The 12,227-nt window shown below is 38.9% G+C and overlaps 1 protein-coding gene across 5 annotated transcripts in view; it reads right to left on the bottom strand.

Annotated features, from left to right (window-relative positions):
- The window catches only part of KMT5B (lysine methyltransferase 5B), a 58,062-nt gene that overhangs the window by 22,284 nt on the left and 23,551 nt on the right, over positions 1–12,227 (bottom strand). For 4 of the 5 annotated variants that reach the window (XM_021669704.2, XM_064364663.1, XM_021669705.2 and 1 more), the window contains 2 exons: positions 9,908–10,055; positions 4,785–4,853 (listed from right to left, as the gene is read on the bottom strand). In XM_021669704.2, the coding sequence (XP_021525379.1) occupies positions 4,785–4,853; positions 9,908–10,055 (217 nt within the window). The remainder of the gene's footprint in view (positions 1–4,784; positions 4,854–9,907; positions 10,056–12,227) is intronic. The other variant, XM_021669706.2, reaches the window with a different exon arrangement.

Below are 12,227 nucleotides of genomic sequence, written 5' to 3'. Positions count from 1 at the left end.
CTAAAGACAGCCATGGTTACCAGAGCAAAGATCTAACAGAAGAGATCAACAATCAATAGCCTTGATTACTACTATTCAAGTAATACTGATCACCTGGATATGTAACTTCTCTTTTTTCAATCTGTTGTTTTAATATTTTTACTTCCCTGTTATTAACTGTGAGGTGAGCAGATGATTCAAACAAAAGCTGTCTGATTCACACTTAATACTAGCTGTCAACTTTGGGAGGTACAAAAGCAAAGATCTAGAATATAGCACATCTAACTGAGAGTTAGAATGACAAGAATCTTCTTAAAACATGCAAAATCAAGCTGAAAGAGTACCAAGCAATGAATTTCAGAAGTATGATGATGCAAACAAAACCATGCCATACACATAAACAATCTTTATGTACACAGTTAGAAAAAATCTCAAACTAAGTATTCCAACAGGTTTTCAAACACAACTTGATGGTTTTAACCACCCATGTCAAATTCATCTTTGGTAACTGCATTCAGAGACAAAAAGAGTGCAAGAAGTTTAACTCTGGTGGTGAAACTGCTATACTGGTAATGTAGGAAAACTGATGGGGTAGAGTTTTTTTGAGACAGAGTCTCACTCTGTGGCCTAAGCCTGGAGTGCAGTGGTGTGATTTCGGTTCACTGCAACCTCTGCCTCCCAGGTTCAAGTGATTCTCCTGCCTCAGCCTCCCATGTAGCTGGGATTACAGGTGTGCACCACCACGCCCAGCTAATTTTTGTATTTTCAGCAGAGACCATGTTGGTCAGGCTGGTCTTGACCTCCTGAACTCAAGTGGTCTGCCCGCCTCAGCCTCCCAAAGTGCTGGGATTACAGGCGTGAGCCACTGTGCCCGGTCTGCTAGGGTAGCATTTAAAAGCATTCTACTACAGAATCAGCTATAATGATGACTTCAGAATATCACACTATTAGGTCTGTATTAACGCACGACACAATCATGGTCCAAGCAAGACAAATTTGTGAACCCCTCATTCTAAAGCTGTGTTTTCAGTAAAACATGTGTACTATAAAGTTACTCACATCTTAATTTCAAATTTTCTTTTCATGTCAATTTCATTAGGCTAATTCTCCCAAATAAAATTTTTATTGAAAAAACAACAACAACAAAATATCCAACAGAAAAAAGAAATTACAGATTGCCGTTCAAATAAAATACATTAAGAAAAAATATGAGTGGTTCAGGAGAAAAAAGTCTTTATGTGTCCTAGTCTAACATTTAAAATTGTACATTTCATAAACCTGAATATACTAAAATTGAGGTAAGATCTAGTACAAACTCCAGCAAAGGAAGCATTTGGCAGAAATTTTTTTCCTAGAGAAGCTATCACGCATGTATTCACAGTATTTCATTAAGATTTCAAGCCACAGTATTTCATCAAGGATTATTTATCAGGTGCTGTGTTGTATATACAGCGGGATATGAAGTGCTATGGTGAAAAATACAAGAGAAGACATGGCCACTGTTCTTAAATGAAAAATTTAATTGGGACTAAAAGACATATATATGCATCAAACAGTTAAGCCATCGATAAGCAAATGCATGTTAATATGCTAAAAACTACATTGCTATAGCACCTAAAAGTATGGAAGTTATAACTAGGGTGTAAAATGTATGTGGGAAAGGTTTAGGAAAAGCACATTACAGGGAAGAATCAAAAGGAAGAGTGAGGGGAAGTATAGGTATAAGATCTTAATAAGGCTGGATTCAAATCGTTGACCAGGGTCAGCTAGTTAGCAATAAGAAAGTTAAGTACTACAATCAGGAAGAGGGAAGACATGAGGTCCAGAATAGGTATAATACTGTTTACTGGACAGGATCACTGGAAGACTTCAGGTGTACTAATGCATACTGATACTATCAGGAACTTACTAGCTATAGACTCTAGTTTCAGTAATCCTGAATTCTCACAACTATTAGCAGAACCATCTGAGAGTTCAAACACATCCTAGAGATAATAATACTGAAGAAATGAACGGGGCCCTATTTTCTATTTTCAATCAATTGGTATATAAGCCTTTACAGACAGACGAATGCAAGCCCTTTAAACAATTCAGAATGTCTTACTAGGCTGTCAACATATGGTGTCAGAGAAACCACCATTAAAATAAAGATTTGCAGAATTGGGAAAGCATTCAAACACCCATACTAAACTACCTGTAGCCATCACAATTGATTCTGTCAAGATACAATCTCTAAGAAATCCATTCTAAACCATTCTTGCTGCAATCCAACACTACATGGTTATCTGCGTATGAAGGATAGATAAGACAACAAAGCAGCTCTTAGCTAAGGCACGACCCATCAAGCAATATGAAATATGAAACGGTGGGAAACAGATAACCCATGTTTTATGTGGCAATCAGAAAAGCAAGAGTTCATTTTAAGGAAATGCAATAAATTATCCATGCCGTTAAATGACAGGGCTACAAATGACAGAAAGAGCCAAGCTATCTTTACACATTCAATGTGAAAGTGACCAATGGGAACATTATTGCAAAATATTAAGGCAAGTCAGGGACAAATTCACCTAAAGCTCTTAAGACTAATACACAAAAAAGTTACAGACTTGGAATGAACCTTGGCTATATTTAATAGGCTTTATGTGTGTTCTATGCTTTCTGAAACAAGTTCATTCCTACCTAAAAATGCTTTCAGGTATCCTTAGTTTTGTTTACTTTTTATTCATAATGCCAAACAATTTATATGCTAAAACCAACACAAAATAGTCAAGTCTTGACTTAGTATTCTGCCTTCTACCTTCCCTGTGTTGACTTCTGTTTCTGCTTTCCTGACTTTATTGCCTCAAGCATAAATAAAATCCCTGAAACTATTCCTTGTTATCCATAGCAAGAACCTCTATTTCACTTAAAATGTAAGTTGCTGTCCCAAAAGTGCTAAAACTTACTGTCAAAGTTGCCTGCTACGGGCATGAAATGACAGTGAGGAAAGGAGGAAGAAAATGGTTATGGGTGCAGATAGGCAGGAGATGAGACAGTTGTGTTTTTTTTTTTTTTGAGACGGAGTTTTGCTCTTGTTACCCAGGCTGGAGTGCAATGGCGCGATCTCGGCTCACTGCAACCTCCGCCTCCTGGTTTCAGGAAATTCTCCTGCCTCAGCCTCCTGAGTAGCTGGGATTACAGGCAAGTGTCACCATGCCCAGCTAATTTTTTGTATTTTTAGTAGAGACGAGGTTTCACCATGTTGACCAGGATGGTCTCGATCTGTTGACCTCGTGATCCACCTGCCTCGGCCTCCCAAAGTGCTGGGATTACAGGCGTGAGCCACCGCGCCCGGCCGAGACAGTTGTTTTAAATAATCCTACAGAAGTATATAAAAGTCAGCTGGCTGACAGTCCAAATCAAATCCCATTATAACAAATACTGTGGAAAATAAAAATTAAGACTGTTACACCTCCTAGGGCCAGTGCAAAGGCACTGAGAACCTTAGGGGGATTTTTTTTTCCTATTATTGAAAAGAAAAATACATTCTCTCATCAACTATAATCACTCTAATCTCCCAAACAAACTGCATAAAACTATCCTTCTACTGTGGCACTTTATTAAAGGCCATATAATTTACAACTGCCCTTTTGTTCCACAAATGAGGAAAATTAAGGCCCAAGAAAGCTAAGTAGATTGCCTATGACTTAGGGCTAATGAATGGAAGACCTGGGATTTACCCTGGCCTTTCTCAGTCCTGTTCTATGACTTGGCTCAGGAGAGCCTTCCTTGCATTGTTTCACAGTTAGAAGAGGATTTGACTTGGTTTGCTATTAAGCGTCAGCACTGGGTCCAGCAAGAGAGAGCTCTAGCTTGTATACTGACAATAGAGTGGAGGGGATTAACAGAAACGTGAATTTCAAAATTTAGTATTTGGGTGGGGGGTGGGTGGCAAGGGAGGCAAGAAAAACAGGTATTTGGCATTTCCAGATCAATATGCCCCCTCCTCCCTCCCTCAATGAAAATGTGCTACTTTAAATCAACCAAACATATCCATTTTTCTCTTCTTACACTTCTGATCAATGGGTGGTATAAGAAAAGTAAAAATGTCATTTACAATTGGTTATGATTAAAGGGGCAGGAAAAAAAACATATGAATTCACACTCCCACACACCTGTTCCCCACTCTTTCCAGAGACTCACTTCCCAGGTTTTCTTGCTATTTGGTTTTTCTGTCTCCCCACTGTGCAGTGAAGAAAAGCTGTAGACTGTATTAGCTGTGCTACTGTGCCCTTCATTAGCATGCACAATCAAGAGCTGACTGGAGGGGTGGGGAAGAGGAAGAGGGACAGAAAAAAGGGAGACAGGGAAGGAGAGAGGAAGAGAGAAAAATGCTCAAATATTTAAGATATAAAATAAAATCATGAGGCAACATAGTGAACACATTTCCCCCTCCGAAGAAAGTTTAGCTGCAAATTGACAGTTTGTAGACACTGAGCGAGGAGTCACACAACAATAGCTCTTCATTCCTTCTTGACCTGAAAATAAACGAGAACCAAAAACATACCTGGCTGAGTCCTGCAATCAGTGCTCAGCTAATCACATGGAGTGACTCCTGATCTTTTGATGAATGATTTCTCTTAAAATCATCCTGTTATGAAGTACAAGTGTTTTTTTTAAAAAACTGTATCAAACTACTTTAAAAGGTTTGTAAAATGTTCTGAAACTCATATTTATGCTGACACTTCAAATTAATTAGCATACAAGAACATTTCAAAAGGCTAGAACAGGTTAGTATCTCATTGTTTATAACACACACTACCTACCTCACAGGGTTGTTGTGAGAAAAACTGTCAGATTTTGAAAAATGCCTTGAGCTCCTCGAAGGAAAGGCGCTATATAAATGCAAAAACAAACAACAAAAATAAAAAGCTATTTGTATAATTTGTACTTGTAACTTCTAAACAGACTTACAATATTCGTTGTTGCAAAAATCTTTAAAACTCTGTGATATTTAAGAACTTTAAGATGCCACAGGTAGGCTCAGCGGGATAAAAGCCATGCTGCTGAAATTCTTTGCTTCCCACAGAATTCATCTTACCATTAAGTTAGAAGGTTTGAAAACATTCTTTACGTATTCTGGTCAAGTACTTAATTTTAAAGTGATATTTAAAGTGATTTATACATTCGTATCCAATAGTGGATATGAATAATCAAATACATATTTAAGTGAAATAAAAATTAGATGGTTACTGGAGAAAAGTGAGTAAGGACCATACAGACTGACATTCTGATTAGAAAAATCAAGAAAAGTTCCAAAGAGAAACTCAGTGCCCTTGAGGTGACTTCCCTGATGTTTAAATGCTGTCTCCTGCTCAGCTTACTGCTGGCCCGAGTCTCCCTCAAGCCTCATGATACCGTGAAATCTCAGGGTCATGCAGCCTAAAAAAGGGGACATTACTGAAAGCATGGATCCCTTTGTTACAATATCCTGCTCCCACTCCATTTAAAAACCAGAGCTATAACCAACAACTCTTTTTTTCTCGTTAAAAAGAAAAATTTAGGTTTCATAATTGACAAAACTCAAGTCCAAATTTCTCCCAATAAACTGAAATTAGCATTTTGTTTATACTATTTTTAAGTATTCACACTACAACTCGTTTGTTAGTAAATATAGGGATATATTAAGATTAAAACCTATGGCTGGGGCTGGTGGCTCACACCTGTAATCCCAGCACTTTGGGAAGCCGAGGCGGTTGGATCATGAGGTCAGGAGTTAGAGACTAGCCTGACCATCATGGTGAAACCCTGTCTCTACTAAAAATACAAAAATTAGCCGGGCATGGTGGCTCACACCCACAGTCCCAGCTATTCAGGAGGCTGAGGCAGGAGAATTGCTTGAACCTAGGAGGCGGAGGTTGCAGCGAGCCAAGATTGCACCACTGCACTCCAGCCTGGGCGACAGAGCAAGACTCTGTCTCAATAAAACAAACAAACAAAAACCCTATGCACTCAAAATATAGCCAGTTTTGGAAATTCTCAAATCATTAAACTTCTACTGTTTCTAAACATTCTTCCTGTTGGTAGACTGAAAGAAGTGGAAGGCAGGCAAAAGAGTATAAAAAGAAACTAAAAAGTGACAAATTATAGATGCATAAACATGAACAAGAGCAACTATACAAGAAACAGGCAGAGAGCTTAGAAAATTAAAATCCAAGAGCAGTATATCTTCTGGTTACTTTTTTTAAACTCCAAAGAGAGAGAAGTCCATAAGCCATTAATTGAAGAAGTGTTTGTTGGCTATTTACTACCCTAATAAACCACTATCAGTTCTCTTTATTTTGTAAAGTCACATTCTGGTAAAGTCTTGCTCAAAAGATGAAGAGCCAGAAGGGATAGTTTTATTTTCAAGTACATTCACTAACGTTAAATGAAAATGTATACCTTACACCAAGATTAATAAGCTCATTAATAAAATTTCTCTGTTCCCAAATATCAGTGTACACAAGAGCATAACAACAAACATAAATGGAACACCTGGTGGGAAGAGGACAGGACGTCACCTGCACTGCCACACCGGCCTGAAGTGCTGGCACTGCTACAACCCAGCCTGCTCTAACCGGGGCAGTAGGATCGTCTGTACCTCCACAGGTTATTTTAGAAACTGTATGAGTATAATTAAATGTTGCACTAAAAAACATTTAAAAAAAGTTTTCTTCTGCAACTTTAACCAGTTTTAATTTTAGATGCTTCAATTTCTAAGGGGAAAAATCTTATGTACTGGATGCATTTTAATTAGGAGTCCTCAGAGTAATGTCTTGAGTTCTAAAAATATTTGTGTGGTAATCCTGAAGTTTACATTTTATGACTAAATGGTTTTACGTGAGCCCTAGAAAACTCCTACTAAGGTATTTTTATCCATTTACCACATCAGAATGAAACTCCGAGGCCAGATGGTTTAGAACCTAGCTATTCCAACTGTTGTCTGGGAGCTTGTTAGAAATGCTGCATCTCAGGCCCCACCCCAAAGCTACTGAATCAGAACCTGCATTTCAATAAATTTCCAGGTGACTCTCATGTAAACTTATTTTGAGAAGCAGTGGTATAGGAGGACTTTTATAGAAAATTTGAGTACTTCCTTTTTTTGTCTTTTGATATAGGCTTTCACTCTGTGGCCCAGGCTGGACTGCAGTGGCATGAACACAGCTCATTGTAGGCTTGAGCAACTGGGCTCAAGTGATCCTCCCACCCTGGCCTCTTAGTGCTGGGATGACAGGCGTGAGCCACTGCAGCAGAAAACTGGAGTATTTACTATTGCAAATGCCAGTAAAGGGCAGCCTTCTGGAATACAGCACAGGGGTTTTAGAGTACATGAAGTTCTGTCATAAGCCACTAAAACTTTCGTTGTAATTTTGATGTAACACTTTCTAAAATGTTTTATATGCTTCCATATCTTGGTAATAAGGTATAATCAACATAACTTTCTTGATGACCCAAAGTCAAGATTATGGGCCTTTGTGGTGACATTCTGAATGCTACTAGACTATTGTGTCAAAGAGTGATTCATTCACACGTTCACATTTCTTAACTCAGCAAAAAAAAAAAAAAAATGAAGAAGAGAAACGCTGGGGGTGCTATAGGTTGACAAATATTACCAGCATCTTCTAGGAAAACAATGAGCACTGGTCTCATGTTCAATGAGCAAAAAAAGAAAAGAAAAATGGACTTAACGGAAATTAGTTGGTTTTTTTTTTTTTTTTTTTTTTTTTTGAGTAGAGTTTTACTCTGTCACCCAGGCTGGAATGCAGTGGTGCGATCCTGGCTCACTGCAACTTCCACCTCCTGGGTTCAAGGAATTCTCCTGCCTCAGCCTCCTGAGTAGCTGGGACTACAGGCACACACCACCATGCCCAATTTTTTGTATTTTTAGTAAAGATAGGGTTTCATCTCTATCAACAATACAGGTCTCAAACTCCTGACCTCAGGTGATCCACCTGCCTCGGCCTCCCAAAGTGCTAGGATTACAGGCGTGAGCCAATGCACCTGGCCTGGGTGGTCTTAACCAATCAGGGCATCCAATGGCAGTCATTTAGCCAGGAAATGTTTAAATAATCTCCCGATTCGATTCCAGTATTTCACACTTCATTTTAGTGAGTAAAGATATATGACAGAAAATTTTATGGCTGGCTGCAGTAACTCATGCCTGTAATCCCAGCACTTTGAGAGGCTGAGGCGGTCAGATCACCTAAAGTCAGGAGTTCAAGACCAGCCTGGTCAACATGGTGAAACCTTATTTACACTAAAAATACAAAAATTAGCTAGGTGTGGTGGTGTACACCTATAATCCCAGCTACTCAGGAGGCTGAGGCAGAATTACTTGAACCCATAAGGCGGAGGGTGTAGTGAGCTGAGATCACGCCACTGCACTCCAGCCTGGGTAACAAGAGCGAAACTCCGTCTCAAAAAAAAAAAAAAGAAAAATTTTATTGAAAAAAAAACGTGTTTTTACCTGAATTACTTCTTTTAGACTTAAGAATATAATTGATAAATGAAACATAGAGTATCTTAATTCTAGCAACAGATAAAATTAAAAGGGGGGCAATAGGACACAAGACTTTTCTCCAATTACCTGTACTCACCAATTCCTACCTCTCCCAACCACTGATCGGTGACTACCTACCTGGGTATCAAGTTTCCCCAGGGTTGCCACTGAAATCGGAACTACGTAACCCCAGTCCAGGTGTAATGGAGATGAAAGTGATGGGCCAGAACTAGCTCTATCTTCTAAATCCCTGCTGTGACGCTTTCCCACCAGACTCAAAAATCCTTTGCCATAGAAGTTAAAAGATAAAGCAAAGTTGCAAAGTTCTGAACTCCTGTTTGGTGGCAGAAACACTTGTGAAATGATCTAGTGGTCTTTTTTCAGGGAGAAATGATATTTAAGAGAATTAAAGAGAGACCTCAGCTGTTAAAAGATGACAGATTTATGATGTAATGTTTTTTATATATAGATATTTGGTAATCAAACACTTACACATCCATTTTCTTACCTGCATACTGAATATAAACATGTCTTTATTCACTCTTACTTACAATGATTAGCTGAACCCTAAAGATTACACATGACAAAATTCCCCATCTATACAGAGATAATGTGTAAGAGAACAGTCTATAATAAAATCATGAGAAAAAGGGATGTAACCTACTTTAAGTGAGAAATAATCATACATTTTCAAGGCTTTACAGGATGCTTGTCAGATTTTTCTTTCCGTTAAGATAACTGTCATCAACTTTTTTTTTTTTTTTTGAGATGGAGTTTTGCTCTTGTTACCCAGGCTGAAGTGCAACGGCACGATCTTGGCTCACTGCAACCTCTGCCTCCCGGGTTCAAGTGATTCTCCTGCTTCAGCCTTCCAAGTAGCCGGGATTGGCCAGGCGTGGTGGCTCACGCCTGTAATCCCAGAACTTTAGGAGGCCGAGGGGCATATCATGAGGTCAAGAGACAGAGACCAAGTAGGTGGGATTACAGGCATGCACCACCACACTCGGTTAATTTTTTTTGTACTTTTAGTAGAGACAGGTTGGTCACACTGGTCTCAAACTCCTGACTTCAGGTGATCCACGCACCTCGGCCTTTCAAAGTGTGGGGATTACAGGCGTGAGCCACTGTGCCTGGCATCATCAACTTTTAAAATAGAACACAAGGATGCTCCTCCAGCTTTACATGTTATTAGAAATGTTCCGAGGTAAAATAAGAACACAGAGTTAGAACTGACAAGATTCCTGGAGTCTTGTTCTCTGTTTCTCTTGGCTCATATACAGAAAACCCTTCCACCACAAAGGACTTTCCTTTAGTGTCATTTTAAATTTTGAGCAAAAGTAAAATTAGCCATCTACGTTCTTGAATTTAGTATCATCTGTCCCATTCAGGATAAAGACTTAAAATTACCTAGTATTCATTTTGTGTGTTTGAAAACCTAAATAGGGATCAAGAACCAAACTGGTTGCTAGGTCATCATTTTCACAGAGTTCCTTGGCGGACATTCCAGAAGATGGTACATAACGACTCTGTCCTTCAAATCCCGAGTTACCATTACCTGTGAAAAGCAAAAGAAAAGAAAAATTACTCAAATTGAAAACTACTTAAATCTGTCTTAAAATCTTTAGCTTCACTGCCCATTCAAGCTGGAAATAAAGAACTGAAAAATCAATCAGTTTTAGTAATTAAGAATTTAATAACTTTTACATAAGACAGAAAACCAAATGCAGTAAACCATCTTCATTACTAAGAACATTTTGGTTAGCAGGTAGTAACAGCAGGTTCCCAAGAATGAGGTCTGGGTAGCTGTGAGAATTTGGTTCAAATGCTTGACTCTCCCCCACCTCCTACTCTCCTCCAAGGAACACTGAGAAACCGGATGGGAGGATGTTCACTATTTTAACAAGACAGTACACAGGGCCACTACAGATAGGACTGGGGTGAAAAGAAAACAGGAACACAAGATAGTTTCTGCAAGAAGCGGCAGAACTCCAGATCTCAAGTATCAAAAGGAATCTCATGGAGTTAAGTTCAGCTTCCTGCTTTTGGGCAGGTGAATGATTATTATCCTCACTTTGCAGGCAACTGAGGCCCAGACAATAAGAAACTTACCCACAATTCCAGAGCTAGGTAGCAGAAGTGGGAAAAGAAGTAGAGAGATGACAGACCTATTTCTAACTGACCTCTGTTTGAAGCAATTTTTAAGGAACAGATTAAAAATATCGACTGAAATATATAACTGAAATAATTGGGTTTAACTGTGGAAGAAAAGCAGTGTAAAGAATGAAACAAAGGCCAAGTTTATATGAAGCTTCATCAGAGCTGATTAAGTTTGATGTATATGCCATTGACAGTCCTCCCATGAAGTTAGCAGTTTACGGAAGACAACAGCAATGTCAATTTCAGGCTTTCAAAACCAAAATGGGAAGAATGAAACATAAGAGTTTAACCTTTCCATCCACTCTTTCACAGAACAAATACTTAAATGTAAGTTCCTGCCAAGGGCAGACATATGATTTTGCAATCAAATTATTTGCATGTAGGTATGTGAAAAGCTATCAAGTTGTTAAATTTTGTCTAACAGTGTAATAGCTTTATTGAAATACAATTCACATACTACTCACTTTTTTTTTTGATGACAGGGTCTTGCTCTGCCACCCAGCCTGTAGTGCAGTGGCATAATCACCACTCACTGAAGCCGTGAACTCCTGGGCTCAAGGAATCATCCTGCCTCAGCCTCCCTAGCAGCTGGAACCACAGGCATACATTAGCACGCCTGGTTAATTTTTGTAAAACTCGGGTCTCATCATATTGTCCAGGCTGGTCTCGAACTCCTGGGTTCAAGCCATCCTCCTGCCTCAGCCTCACAAACTGCTGGGATTACAGGTGTGAGCCACCATGCCCAGTCTTCTTTATTTCACACAAGCATTTACAGGTATAAATTTCCCTCTAAACCACTGCTTTGGGCTGTATCCTGTAAGTTTTGGTATATTTATCTTTCTTTTCATTCACCTCAGAATGTTTTCTGATTTCCTTTTAGATTTCTTCTTTGACCCACTGATTATTTAGAAGTGTGTTGTTTCATTTCTATGTATTTGTGAAATTCCCAAATTTCCTTGTTATTAATTTCTAATTTTCCTCCATTGTGGTCAGAGAACATACCTTATAGGATTTCAATCCTTTTACGTTTATTGAGGCTTGTTATATAGTCTATCCTAGAAAATGTTCCACTTGCACTTGAGATGAATGTGTATTCTGATGAGATTCTATAGATACCTGTTAGGTCTAACTGGTTTTCAGTGTTAAGCTGTTCTATCCATTATTAAAAGTGGCATATCAAAGTCCCCAAACTATTACAGAATTGTCAATTTTTCCCTTCAATTTTGTTAGTTTTTGCTTCTTGTATCTTAAGGCTCTGCTGCTAGTAAAGTCACCTCATTGTATCTGAGATGGAGCACTGCTCTGTGCTCTCCCATTACTCTTCATTGCTGTCTTTCTGTACCATTCTTGCCCAGTAACATTCAACGCAACGCTACGTCATCTTCACGCTCTGGGTTTTCCCAATCTAGCTCTCTGTATTTATCCACGCTTGGTAAAGTGTAACCAACATTAATGGCCATTTTCTAAACTCTTTTATATTTTTTTAGGACAGAGTCTCACTTTGTTGCCCATGCTGGAGTGCAGTGGTGTGATCTTGGCTCACTGCAACCTCTAACTCCTGGGATCAAGT

Source organism: Aotus nancymaae, unplaced genomic scaffold (genome assembly GCF_030222135.1).
Source record: "Aotus nancymaae isolate 86718 unplaced genomic scaffold, 86718_ANA_hifiasm-v0.15.2.pri h1tg000059l, whole genome shotgun sequence".
In the NCBI taxonomy this organism is placed as follows: domain Eukaryota; kingdom Metazoa; phylum Chordata; class Mammalia; order Primates; family Aotidae; genus Aotus; species Aotus nancymaae.
Note: the sequence above shows the minus strand (reverse complement) of the source record. Positions and strands in the feature narration are given on the sequence as shown.